Consider the following 13,787-nt stretch of genomic DNA (forward strand, 5'->3'; position numbering starts at 1 on the left):
GGGCCTGTCCGCCGCCGGCTGCCCTGGGGCCCCGCCCCCCGGCGGAGTCACGCGCCGCTCCATCCCCTTTTCCCGCCGCCCCTCGCGCTGCTGGAGCCGTCTCAGTGCGGGCGGACCCGCTGGATCATGGCTGAGGTGAGTCCCTACGCCCCTGCCCCCTCACTGCTACCTTCCTGCCCGCCTGCTGGGCCTTCCCTCACTAGCTGCCGTCCGCAGCCGCCCGGGGTTGGTGGTTTGGCGGGACGGGTGGCCGGGCCCTGCCGTACAGGTGAGGGAATGGGGCTGTCTGGGGCCCCGGCCTTTCCTTTCACGGTCCTCTTGTTTCTTTCCTTTCAGCAGCGACAGGATAAGGCGGCGCTGATAAGCGAGACCCGGCGGCGTTTCGAGGCGGAGTACCTGCCAGGTGAGCTGGGAGCGGTGGCTGTGGGCTCTGGGGCTTGTCCACTGTCGCTTTTCCTTTCGGGTCGCCAGGTATCTCACTTTCCCAGCTCTGTGAGCGTATGTGCCCTTTCACAGAATCGACTGGATCGGAAAAGGCCTCCGAGATCATCGAGGCCAGCCTGTGACTGAACACCTGTCAACCAGACCATCTCACTGAGTGCCACGTCCAGTCTTTCCTTAAACACCTCCAGGGACGGTGACTGTGCCACCTCCCTGGGCAGCCCATTCAAACATCTAATCAGTCTTTCTGTGAAGAATTTGTTTCTAATGTCCAATCTAAACTTCTGGTACACTTAAGATGTCCAAAGCCATGGACGGGTACGATGCACAGCAGGTTTCTTTGCTGGCTCTCGGTGCTCTCTGTCTGCTGGGTCGCTCTCTTGGGCTGCGGGGTGTGTTGGGGCAAAGCTCTCAGTCGTTTTCTCTTGCAGCTGTGTTTGGTTAGCTGTAGAGTGGGGTCTGGGACACTGCTGTGCTTGGTGTTCTTTGGATATAAAACATGGCAGGGAAGGGAGGCATTCTGACCTTGCCGAGTTTGTCAAAGGAAGAGTTGTTTTTCTGGAGTAATTTGCACTTGAAATTTATGCAGGCCATAATTAAGATCATGCTGCATGTCCAACTCGATTCTTAAGTGCAGGTGCATTTAAATTTGTAAATGAAGGCCGGGAGATGCTGGGGATGCCTGGGGGAGAGGGAAGACTGGGGTAAGCCTAGCGTGGTTTCCTTTTATTTCAAGGTTAATTTGCATTGCTTATGTTGGAAAAACGTAGAGTATGCTAACAACTGCAGTAAGCAGTATGTTTCATTATGACTGTCTAGAGACTTTCTATTGAAAACATGCTTCTGTGCAATTTTTAATGCAAATACAGTAAAGTCCAGTAATTGTGTTGCCTGCATCTCCTTTAATAGGAGCCTCAGTTCTGCAAACAAATGCCTTGCTTTGATGTTTCTGATCAGAATTATTGAGGTTATCTAGCTGTCACCTTTATGTAAGGGTTACGTGGTTCTATGACTTCTTTGCAGTGGGCTAGAACATGCTCTTGGAAAACTTTGAAGGTCTTGAGGGTGGTACAACTTTGCCTCATATGGTTACTCTGCTAACTTTCAAAAAGGAGACTACTTTGGCCTTGGTTTGAGATGACCTTTATTTCTGATGACAAAATTTATTAGAAAGTGTTGAAGTAGAAAGAGCTTATTTTACCATTTATGAGTGAATAAAGGTATCTTTGTAAAGATCAGGCTTGAATGAGTGGAGGATCATCTTAAATGCTAACTTTTTCTGCCTCTAAAAGTTTTCAATTAGTGTATAGTTTCATATGGTAGGTGATTCAACTTGCTTTGGATTTTATTATCCCAGAGTCACACTCATAAATGATTACTTCAGAAGGCCTAGGACTGCTCTGGGACAGTAGTTGTGGAAAAGGAGTATTACTCCTTCAGTTGATCTACCACTTAAAATCTTGAAATTCCACAAGTTTCTCCTGTTGTAAGGATGCCTCTGTTGGGCTGGCTGATACAGCCATTACAACAATTGAATACTGTTGCAAGGTAAGCTGTAATCCTATTTGCAGTATTTTGAACACTTTTTCTCAGTAAGCCCATTTTTGGGTCATGGTTTAGGGCTCTTGGCCCTTTCAAGAAAATAGGATTAAGACTTTTTTGAGTTTATGTTTTTAAGATTCTGCCACAAATTTAGGAATGCCACAAGCAAATTAATGTTCTCATGACCACATTCAAGAGTGCAAAACACATGATTTTAATTTTGTACTGGTTTATTAACCTTTACTGTTTATGTTCTAAAATGTATTATTTTATGCTTCTTAATCAAAGGAATGTGGGGGTGCAGGTAGGCAGACACCCTCAAACCTGTGACTTTGTGGTGTAAAGGTACAAATGATTGCTTCACACCCAGCAATTTTAGTCTGCTTTCAAAACTAAGAGCACTGCCAGGCTACACTGAGAAGCTGATCCTTCCTGTAAAGTTTAGTGTGGTCATAGAGTTGTGGGCCTCTACAGAGCAAACTCTATTCCATTTACAGGTGAACTGCAGTTGTTAAAGTTCGAGAAGTTTTCAGGCAGTTTTTTTTTCTGGAGGTTGCAGCTGCCACTGTTTTGTTTTCCCTTGGAGGAAAACTGTAACTGGTTATTCTAGAAACAGTGATTCTGATCTTCAAAAGTGAAGTAGTTCTTCCATATTCTGTGACTCCCAGTTACTGGTTTCCCTCCTGCCCCTCCTCATGCAGGAAGAATTGGTATTGGTCAAAAATACTGTGATGGTCTTACAGTAATGTTTATTTTTGTTATGAAATGAAAACTTAGAGGGTCTTTGAAATCCTACTTTTTAATTGAAATTATTTATTGGCAGAATACAATTTTTAGATTTAAGTAGAATCTACAAAAATATACTATTATATAGATGATTCAGAAAAGTCTAATATTACAGCATGTATTATAATTATTATTATAGTAATATGCTGTGGCCTTGATAATTTTCAAGGTTGGATGGGAAAAGTTCTGTTCAGCAATTGAAAGCACCATAAATCTGTTTTTTTTGAATTATACAGTTGTTTCATTTATATGACCAAATCAGAAAATGCTTTTGATAGTCAGATATAGTGTGAAAGATGAAGTATCAGAGAACCTCGCTGGCTCATCTCCCCAGAGTCTGCAAGAGAAGTTTCTTGCTGAAGTTGTTCAGCAGATTTGGCCATTGAAGTGTTCTGGAAGGAAAGCTTGGCCACTGTTGGATGTTATCTGCAAAGCAGTGTTTAATATTAACGGCGATCTTGTGGTGGTTTTTTTTTCTCTTCAGTTAACTGTCTAGCTGGGTTCCAAAGACAGCTTCAGCTCTTGTGAGGAATATATGTCCCAATAATGAAACCTTTGCATTTAAAAGGTTTATTTCCAATAGTGGAAAGGTCATGTTAGTCCAATAGACTGGCAAATGCTGTCTGATGTGCTAGGCAGATGGCACTTTGTCTTCATTGGTTTTGGGCCTAATTTTTGTTTTGGCTCTTTGGATTCTTTGTCAGAGTTGGTGATGTAAATGATTTTGCTGGTGAAAGGAACAATGAAAACAAAAGATTTTTTTACTAGTACTGACTGGCACTAACAATGTTTTCTATCAAACAAGCATGTCTTTTTCTATAGTGAATTTCCATTCCTTAGAGGATTTCTAAAATTAGCTTTTATTTCTGGGCTATTACTTTCTATTTTAATGTTACAGTGGAAATTGTTTAAAATCAAGTCTTGTTAGACTTTTTCAGTAAACTAGTTTTCTTCACATTTCCTTTTGTATATTAACCATTTCTAATTGCCTGTTATTTCCTGGCCCTCCCCATTAACATCGTTTTCCTTTCTTTTAGGCAAAGCTTAATTTTTGAAAAAGATTTTGCAAGAGAGGTTTCCCATCCTTCCAATGTAAAGGATTAAATTTCATCCTGACCTTCTTTAAGCCAGTAGCAAAGGTGTTTTGTTAATCATATGGATTGATTGTAAATAAAATTTTAGACATATGGGACACCCTTAAAAAACAGTAATAAGACTATTGTAGAAGACTCTTAAAGTAATGTTTTGCATACCTGCATGTATCTTTTTATGCTCTGAAAAGTCTGTTTTCCCTGGTTCTTGGCTTTCAGGCTGAGAATGGTGGAAGGATAAGATGGGAAACATACTTTCATAAAAAGTTCTGTAACATTAATGATTGAGGTTTTTATTGAAAGTAATCTTTATTGTCACTGAGAGTGTTCAACTTTGCGAAAAGTTTGTTTATTGCACTTTGTGGAGGCAAATATTTTATTTATTGCTGCTTGAGCTCATTGAAATAATTCTTTATTGGATGGAAATGGTATTCGGTTTTTTCTTCATCCCTGTCTCTTTATGGCTACTTTTTTTACTTCTTAAATTGTTTCTAGTCTTGCTGATTTTTCTCATCTAGCAACTGAAGGCACATACCTGGATTGTTATAGTACTTAGCTTAATGTTTGGCATCAACAGCCAATTAAAATGGGTTTCGTCTTTGTAGCCAAAGTCAGAGAAATAATTGTGACCATTTTAGACAGAGACTTCTTGGCTGAAATAGCTTTAAGACAGCAGTTAAATTGAGTCTCTTTGTGTAATGTAACACTTGACATACTTTTCTAAGTTGCTTTTTTTTCCTCTACTTTGTACAATTAAGTTTTTGGTTTTTTCTCTATTAAAAGGCATGCAGTTGCTGTCCCTACTTAGCTTTATATATGGCTTGTTCTGTAACTCTACTTTTCTAGATAAGAGTTTTTTCTGAAGGGAAGGGTCATTCAAGTTTTAAAACTCTGAACTTCTCTGGATTAAGTTGGTGTGGGACTTTGCTGTTGTGCCTGGTTTTGAGTTCTGTAGTTATTCTTCTATATTCCTGTTGAATATTCTCGAACTTGTATTATATTTTCTAAAGCGTGAGCACTAGAAGAAAACACAGCAGCACAACGCTGTTCTCGTGGTAATCACAGAATGGGTCAGGTTGGAAGGGACCCTAGTGGCTTGTCTGGTCCAGCCTGCTCAAGCAGGGTTATCACGGAGCACAGGGCACAGATTTGCATGCAGACAGTCTTTGGATGACTCCACACCCTCTCTAGGCAACATGTTCCAGTGCCTGGTCACAACAGTAAAGAAGTTCTTCCTCATACTCAGGTGAAACTTCCTGTGCATCAGTTTTTGCCGTTTTCTCGTGCCTTATTGCTTGGCACCACTGAGAAGAGCCTGGGCCCATCCTCTGACTTCTCCCTTCAGACACTGACAGACATTGATGAGGTCTCCTCTCAGTCATCTCTTCTTGACGCTGAGCAGGTTTAGCTCTCTCAGCCTGTTCTCATAAGAGAGGTGCTCCAGTCCCTTAATCATCTTTGCAGCCCTCTACTAGACCTGCTCCAGGGGCTCCTGGCATTGTAATTAAATGGCATTGAAAAAAAAAAAGTGATGTAAATAGAAGGGATTTTACAGTTTCTGCCTCAGAGAACTTAATGAAACCTTCTAATGAAAGTATTGCAGTGAGATTTGTGTGCGGTTAGTTTTGTGTAATTCTGCAGTTGTTTTCAGAGCTGTTGTCTGTGTTACAGAAGATCCTTTATGTTGAAATGTAGTAATTAAGTGATACAGTTTCACTGGAAGCTTCTCAGCTTGAAGAAGACAACTATTAAAAGGGCAGGATGTGCTCATGGAAAGAACAGAAGTCCTCACTAAAGCAAAAAAAAAAAAAAAAAAAATGGAAGGCAAGTAATATAAGAAGTTGCTGTTCAAACAGAACTTTCTTCTTCCAGTCTTTCCTCTTGACCTCAAATGCTCAATGGGAAAATGAAAGTAACTTTAACCAACTATTTCCAAAATAAAGTTAAATACCTGATCAGTTTTGCTCACTCAAATTTTCCTGAGGAACTTTCAGTTAAAGGAATAAAGAGGGCTAATAATGGCCACATCTTGCTACTGTCACTCCCTTATGTGTAACTTTGAATTTGGCAGATGATGCTTTTTCTTGCATTTTTGTATCTGAGTCTTGCTTAGTTTCTACAGTTTTCTGGGTCAAAAGTATTGCAGCATCCCAGTTTTGCCTCTTCCCTGGGCTGTGGGACTGTTCTATGATTCTATGATACAGAAAGGTTTGAGTGTCTTGGACTGAGGGAGCAACCAGATTTCCAAGCCTCTGGACTATGAAATGTTACACAAAAGTCTGGCACTGCTGCTACACACGTAACCACGTGTTAGTGGTTACAGAAGTAAAACAGAAGTAGCTGGTATTGCTGTTCCTTGTCTTACCTTTGGGGCAAGTGATGTGTGTTCCAAATACCTTATGAAATTCTGTTCGTTATGGACTTAATTACAGAGATGTCTCTCTTCATGAGCTGAGGGGGCCTAAACTTAATGTCTCAGTGTCCTAGTGGCAGTCCTGCAAGTGTGAAGAAATAAGCACCTCATTTTCCTTTGAGAAAAGCATCAGTATATGTTTACAGGTATCTTAAATGGATAGGCTTGGAGGTTGTCTGAGGTAAGTTACTTCTGTTTGTAGTTTCACCTGAATTTCCATATGGATGCCTCTCAAACAGTGTTTCTTTTTTGGCCTCTTAGTTGTGCAGGATGTATTTAAATTGTATTGAGAATCCTAGATGTCTTATTTTCTTTCAACTAATTCTCATTTAACTCCAGAAGTTTCTAATAATACAGTAACTACACTCAAGTGTTCCATGAGTTATTTAAAATTAGAAACATTCTGATAATGTCACAGAAGTTTGAAAACAAGATTCCAGATGTCTGTAGAATTATGCGACATACAGATTTGAAGAGGAATTCCTCCTCTGAACTGACACATTTTCAATCACTGGGTTCTTGGAAGGATTCCATCAATTTTATATCACTCTGCTTTTTGTGTGTGACATAAAACACCTTTCTTTTGGACTCACATTCTCATTCTAAATTTGACCTAATTTGTAGCAAGAATTGGATAAATCAGGTAAAAGTCATTCAGTATTCAGTACTCAGTACTGTTGTTCTGTCAATCTTGTTAGGCTAACCTGATTCAAATACTGGCATTCTGCAAGTGCTTGTGGATGCAGAACTTGACTAGTTGTTTCCCCTGGTTTTAGGGGGTATTGTAGCATATATGTAAATTCAGATTACATGTGCCTTGTTGAAAATTTAGTTACAGAAGAGAGGGAAAAGTACTTTTTCAACTATCCCTATCTTTGAATTCAGCTTGCTTTCCATTGATGTTGGAAGTTTGGATTAAACATTTTCTGTTTCACTTTCATTTTCTTAAAATATCCACAAAGTTAAATGTGTTTTTAAAAATATTCTTTAAGTTCAGAGTTTGGGACAACTTGTTGGTGGCCAAGAAATGTGTTCTGAGGTTTGTTCCATGTAATGATATGTCAGTTTTAAATTACAGTTTGATACAAGATGCACAATTCTCTCATTTTGACAGATGTGCTCTCAAACAGATACTGAAAGCAAAGACAGCCTCAGAAAGTGGTGAAATGATCTCCTGTTAGTTTTTACCTGGTAGTGGGTTTTGTCTTTACACAGTACCCAAATTCCTTATTTATATAAGATATATGTGGGACTGATTTCAGCAAAGTACTTGGCTGATTGATTGGCTGCAGTCACTCATAGCTGGAAGCCAGTGTGTGTTAGAGATTATTAAACCAAGGTGAAGTGGTTAACTTGAAATAAGTACTGTTGCTTTTTCTCAGACAAAACTTCCTAAATCATTGGGGGAACTACGAATTTCAAATGAGCTGTTGAGACTACAAAATTTCACACCCAGGATTTTTACAATTCTTCTGTGGTTCCTCTAGAGCCACAAACGTTTCAGTCTGGTGCTGAGTGATCACTTCACTGGGCTTAGTCAGAATATAGGAAATCAGTTGTCTGGTGCAAGTATGGAAATGAAGAGAAAAGGAACTTCAGTAGTTAAAAGTTTTTAGTGGATTAGAGGCTTTTGGGCAGAGGAGAAAGTAGGGGACTAAGATTAAGGAAAGTGGGATTAAATTCTAGGTTTATCTAAGGAACAAAGTAAAGTAGTGGGATGGGATCAAGGGAAGGAGAAATTTGAGGCGTAATGAAGAAGGAACGTGGTAGATGATGTATGTGAGAAGCAGACATGAAAAGATGCATTGGGGGACTGTAACTATAATGACTCTTAGTGAATGGACACATTTAAATTAATATATTCTTACAGTTACATTGACTAATTATAGCAGGAAACAGTATAATTTGAAAGACAAGAAAAATAGGTCATAGTTTTTGCATGGAGGCCAGTAAAACAATATATATTAGCAGAATTTAATGGTGTCTTTTTCTTAACTCCTTCCTCAGAGTTGTCTGGTTGTAATACAGATTCCCAAGCCATCCCATCGCAGTTCTAAACAGTTGTAAATGGCTCTGAAAGCAGTTTATTGCTGCTGATAGAGGAAGAGTCTTTCCAGTATGTGAAAATTAAATCTCTTTTATTAACAGCCTTAATTTTTTCCATGGTAATCATGAATTTAAGTGAATAGCTTAACAGTTTATGGTTTTTTAGTAGTTAGCAGAGATGTGTATCAGTGTCTATTGCTTTCAGAAGCCTGTTTCTGTTATGGGCTCTTGATTTTACATTCTATTTATACCAGTTTCTCAGAGGAGCATTGATCTAAAAACTGAGCCTTTGTTTAAGCATATCTACAATAGAAATAGGTCCACTTAGCATTTGTGTTTAAACTTTCCTGTCTAAAAGTGAAAAAACCCAGAGCAGCAGCAAGTCTTGTTTCATCTGAAGCGCTTCCAAAAGCGTTTAAGCCTGTTACTGTGTTGCTAATATGATACAAGAAGATACAAGAAGCCTTGGGGGCATTTGTGCTAGAGTTGCATGCAGTTTTTATTGTGTAGCATAAAAATTTGACAAGTGTAAGCTGTAATTTTTTTTAAAGAAAACAATTTTGTTTAATGCAATTATGTATAGTGCGTACTCAAACCCACACATTTTAATAGTTGTTGTCAGACATTTTATGGTCTAACATGCTGATGCCTATAAATTTGAGAGCTCAAGCATGTGCTAGTGATGTTTAATACATACATTCATCAGTACACAAACTCTAAGACTATATACTAATTCATGTTAATTACAGAAAACTGGTTTGAGGAAAATATACCTGTCCCAAATGCATCTTGTTGTTTTCTAATGTTTTTTCTTTGCATAAAAATCACAGAAAATATTTTTCTAGTAGTGTTCCTAAATATCGTTGCAGAAGATAGATGGTTTTCATCAATTTATCATGCCGTGCCTTGTTTGCTTGAATTTGAAACTGCAAGAGAAATCCTATGTACCTAGTAAATGCTTATAGACATACACTTGACAAATCTCTTCAAGTTTTTGTAGCAAATGCTATAGACACTAACTTATTTATTTCCTAGATAAATCAGATAAATATGATTCTAGAGATGTGGAAAGACTTCAGCAAGATGATAAATGGGTTGAAAACTACTTGATTTGGCGTCATGATGTTGTGGATGATACTTTAAAGATGATTGATGAGAGCTTTCAGTGGAGGAAAGAATACACAGTTAATGGTAAGCTATATTACATAGTGATTTTGAAGGTGTGTGTTGCTTTCGTATTGAGCTATCATTGACCTCTACATGTAGTTTTATTAAGAACCTCTTAAAGGCTTGCAAGTACCACAGAGAGCTAAGCAAGAACTTAAAAATTAAAAAAAAAGAGAGAAAAATTACTGCTTTTTATGTTGACCAGTAGTCTCTCAGTTTTGTTGTGGTTCCATGTGTCTATTGAAAGGGTGTTTAAGAGGAAGGAAGGAAGGCAGCTATCTCGTGTTATGTCTTTTTGCATCATAGAATAGAGTCCTAAAAGACCAATAACAAAAAACCCCACAACAAACAGGGCTCTCTTGTTCATTTTAATAGCACTGGTCTGGTGCATTAAATAAGAGATCTCATTTTTGTGCTGTGAAAATATTTTGAAGGTGAACACTATCTACAGGACTTCACCCTCTGAATTTAAGGATAGAGCATGGTGGGGGAGGCTTCAAATATGAAAAAAATAAACATTTGCATCATTTTTTTCTGTAGATTTTTTCTATTATTCTTACTTCATAAATAGATCCTACTCTATAGCATGAATAGAAGATAGTAAAGATTTCAAATTATCTCAATATTTGCATTAGTTTAATAAAGGCCTTGGAAAGAGGCTTATAAAGATGTTTTTGTATTTTTTGTTAGGCTTTTGCATTTTTAGTGACTTCTGTTAAGTTAACAATGTGATTATTAATATGATTGCTGAAATAATATTTCATTTGGTTTTGCAGACTTGTCAGAATCTGTCCTTCCAAAATGGTTATTTGAAATTGGTGCTCTCTTTCTGCATGGATATGATAAAGAGGGCTATAAGTTATGTAAGTTATACAGAATAGATGCTTTTCAGTCATTGATCGTTATTTTGTTTCCAGCATTTTAAGAACAGACATAGGTATGTGTTGGTTACTGTTTTTACTTAAAAAGGTAATTGGGTAATAAAGTATTTTTTTATCATAGAATACACTGAGTTGGAAGGGACCCAGCAGAATGATGGAGTCCAACTCCTGACCCTGCACAGGGCAGCCTCAGAATAACACCATGGGCCTGACTGTCAGACAGGCTTGGTGATGTGATCGCTGTCTCAAAGAAGAATATAATAGTTTAATGTACGCTCTATGTTTGAGTAGGGGTTTATCTTAATCTTGAAATATGCAGTGTAGCTAATGTGCTGTATTTAAAAACATTTGTTTCTTTGCATGAAACAAAGTACTATTTACTTTAGTTTTGCATTTGGAAGTAAAAGACATGGAGAAGAAATCTGGTTTTTACTAAGACTTTCCGAGTTTCAGGGAGAAGAATATTGAGCATATCTAAAATTATTTTCAGGCTTGTCTAACTTTGATATTGTAAAGGTCGTAAAAATGAAAGCCACTCTTCACATTACTGCCCTGAATATTTCTTTTCTCACTTATTGTATAATCAGTAACTTGGTTTCAGACATTTTTATAAAGTCTTTTTACTTTGAATTATGCCTGTAGGGGTTTTTTTCCATAGAAAAACAAGTCTCTGTATGACTAATTTTTTTTTTTATTCCAGAAGAATATGCACTGGGCTTTCATTTATACAATGTTGCTCACCTCCAGAAATTTTAAATTTTATTTTAGAAAGATCTGTTGCTTTTTATATAATTCTTAATGTGTGTATAATTAGTTTTTCAAAACACATCAACTGCAATGCTGTAAAAAACCTAAGCAGAAAAGGAAACATTAATTTTGCAGCAATACTTAGAATATATGCTGAATACAATATTGTCTGAAGACCGTGTGACTTAATTTTAAATTATGAAATGCTAATCTAGGTAAATAGTCTTTAAATACACAAAAAGTGGTTTTCTGCTTTAATGTTTCTTCTGGAGTGTAGTTCTTTGTATTTTCAATTTTTAAAAAGTTACAGTAAAAAAAAGTCAGGGGTATGTGAAGAGGTGTACAGTTGTTTTTCTGGCTGTTCAGTGGTCACAAAGTCAGGACAAATGTAGAATACAAACTCAGAGGTGTTAATACATTTCAGTGCATCCTCTATAGTTATTTGCATGATGTTTTCTGTTAGCGTGGATCTTTTGTTTCAACTTTCGTGTGTGTTTTTGTCCAAGTTTGGTTCAAAGTGAAACATCATACAAGAGATCCTAAACAGCAACTTGACAAAAAGAAACTGGTCGCTTTTTGGTTAGAACATTATGCCAAGAGAGATCATGGAAAGCCCTTAACAGTGGTATTTGACATGGCTGAAACTGGAATCAGTCACATAGTAAGTATTTTTACTGTCTTGTCTTGATTGCTTTTGGGATTATATTACCTGTGTTCCTAGAAAAAAGGAAGTCCCTGTACGGTCATTGACACCTAAATAACTTAACAATCATTGACATTAGTAATATGTAGGGCTTTTTCCTATGACATGAGCAATTTCCAAAATCTTTTGTTACATATTAAACTTTGTCTTCTGCAACATGCTGAAAACTTGATTTTAGTTTGGTGACTGAGCTGAGTCAAAGCTGGTTTAGATTGCAAGGTTGAGATCTTGCCTATCAGTATATCTTTATTGATTTAATCTAATAACTAAAAATCTAACAGATTGTCTGTAGGTTAAAAACCAAAATGTATTTCTACAGAATAATTTAAATTTTCTTATCAAGTGCCATGTGGTCCTGTTATTACAGGAATGGCTGAAACTTATATTTTTGTGCCTTTTTTTTTTTTTTTTGTGGTGGTAGTATGGCAAGAATGAATTTAAATATAAGCAAAAAAACCCACCCCCAAACCCATTTCCAAAGACTTGTTTATACCTAGCACAGGCAAGATTATTATTGCATTTAGGACCTTGCAGCTCTGCAGTATAGGGCCACCATCTTATGAGGAGGTATTTTGACAAATAAATATGGTGTGATTCTGTTTTGTGGGGTTGGTGCTCTTACCTGTGCAGTGACAGCTGTCTATCCATACTCCTAAAGATAATACTGGAACCACAGCTTTATATAACAGGAGTAAAGGATTGTAATAATTTCCTTGGTGTGAAAGACTAATCTGATTTGGGTTTTATGGAGCATATCCTGAAGCAGCTTTTTTTCCCCCCTGTCTTTGAGACTCCAAAGACAAAATCTCAGCAAATGCTTCTGTAATTGTCCTGTTGTACAGTCTTCCTTTGTCATTAGTATATTTATCACGGAACAGGAATATATTTTTAATGGCTGTTCATAGCCATGTGGAATAAATGATAAATTTCTCCTAAAAGAAAAAGAACTTGGATATCTGAGTTCTTTTCCAGAACATGCCTCATTTGTTTGTTCCATTGCTATGGATATCTACTATATCACTTTTATCACTGGTATGCAGGAGATAATTCTGATAGCTCATGGCTTGTTCCACCAGTTCAGATAACTAGAATAGATGCAGTTATTGAATGGTCTGTGAAATCTGCACTTCTAATACCAGACTTTCATCAAAATAATGGATCTATCCTTCTGCTGTCTGGTAGTGCTGCTTTTGGATAGGCAGCAGAATAGAGAGCAGCATCCTGATTAATGGAGATTCTCCTAATCATTCTAATCTATCACTGTGTTTATGCTTTTAAATGAAAGATACTGCATTTAGTACAAGCAACAGACAGTTGAGATAAATGCTTCTATTAGAGGCCACCTTCTGCCTGTAAAGATGTCAAACTTTCAGTTAGTTTCTAGTTGCTGAAGTCACTTAAAAAGCTTTCAGGTTGCGGGTAGACCTCTTACACAGTGTTAGTTTTTTGAGGTTTTTTCACTCTGTCCACAAATGTTTTGATAGTGTGTTTACATCAACCTAGGAGCCCCTTCCCCATTCTTACTGTTATGACAGGCTTTGGATCCTCAGCCAGAAACACTCTGTACTATTTCTGAAAGTAGTAGTAGTGGTCACTTCTGTTAAAAGGACTGGGGAAAGTACTCATGGCAGGCTTCCCACCTGAGTATCTTATTGGGGTAAGGTATTTCTTACTTTGTTTCTATACCTGTTTCATAAAAAGCTTTCCTTGCCCTTTGCTGTGTAGCCAGTTCCATTATACCTGGATTTTGCAAAGGAGACTGACTGTACTATTTCTGTGCAGTTGCTCATTGGCTAGAGGCATCCTGAAAATGGGTGGTATAGAAGCAGCTCTTTTGAGTCCCCACAGTTTCTCTGCATGCCACCAATTAATACTAAACCAAACAATTCTCTTCAAAGGCAAACTTATTTTTTTTTCCCTTTGTAAATACAATACTGAGTGCAGTAGTACATTGAACAGTATGTGGGATA

At 37.6% G+C, this 13,787-nt stretch overlaps 1 protein-coding gene across 2 annotated transcripts in view; it reads left to right on the forward strand.

The window, feature by feature from the left end:
* Window positions 1-26: 26 nt before the first annotated feature.
* MOSPD2 (motile sperm domain containing 2) overlaps window positions 27-13,787 on the forward strand; it is a 32,979-nt gene continuing 19,218 nt past the window's right edge. Inside the window, exons 1-5 of one of the 2 annotated variants that reach the window (XM_048286708.1) lie at window positions 27-135; window positions 337-403; window positions 9,355-9,510; window positions 10,263-10,349; window positions 11,621-11,775. In XM_048286708.1, the coding sequence (XP_048142665.1) occupies window positions 127-135; window positions 337-403; window positions 9,355-9,510; window positions 10,263-10,349; window positions 11,621-11,775 (474 nt within the window). In that variant the 5' untranslated portion in view covers window positions 27-126. The remainder of the gene's footprint in view (window positions 136-336; window positions 404-9,354; window positions 9,511-10,262; window positions 10,350-11,620; window positions 11,776-13,787) is intronic. The other variant, XM_048286717.1, reaches the window with a different exon arrangement.

The sequence above is a fragment of the Corvus hawaiiensis genome, chromosome 2 (genome assembly GCF_020740725.1).
Source record: "Corvus hawaiiensis isolate bCorHaw1 chromosome 2, bCorHaw1.pri.cur, whole genome shotgun sequence".
Taxonomy (NCBI): domain Eukaryota; kingdom Metazoa; phylum Chordata; class Aves; order Passeriformes; family Corvidae; genus Corvus; species Corvus hawaiiensis.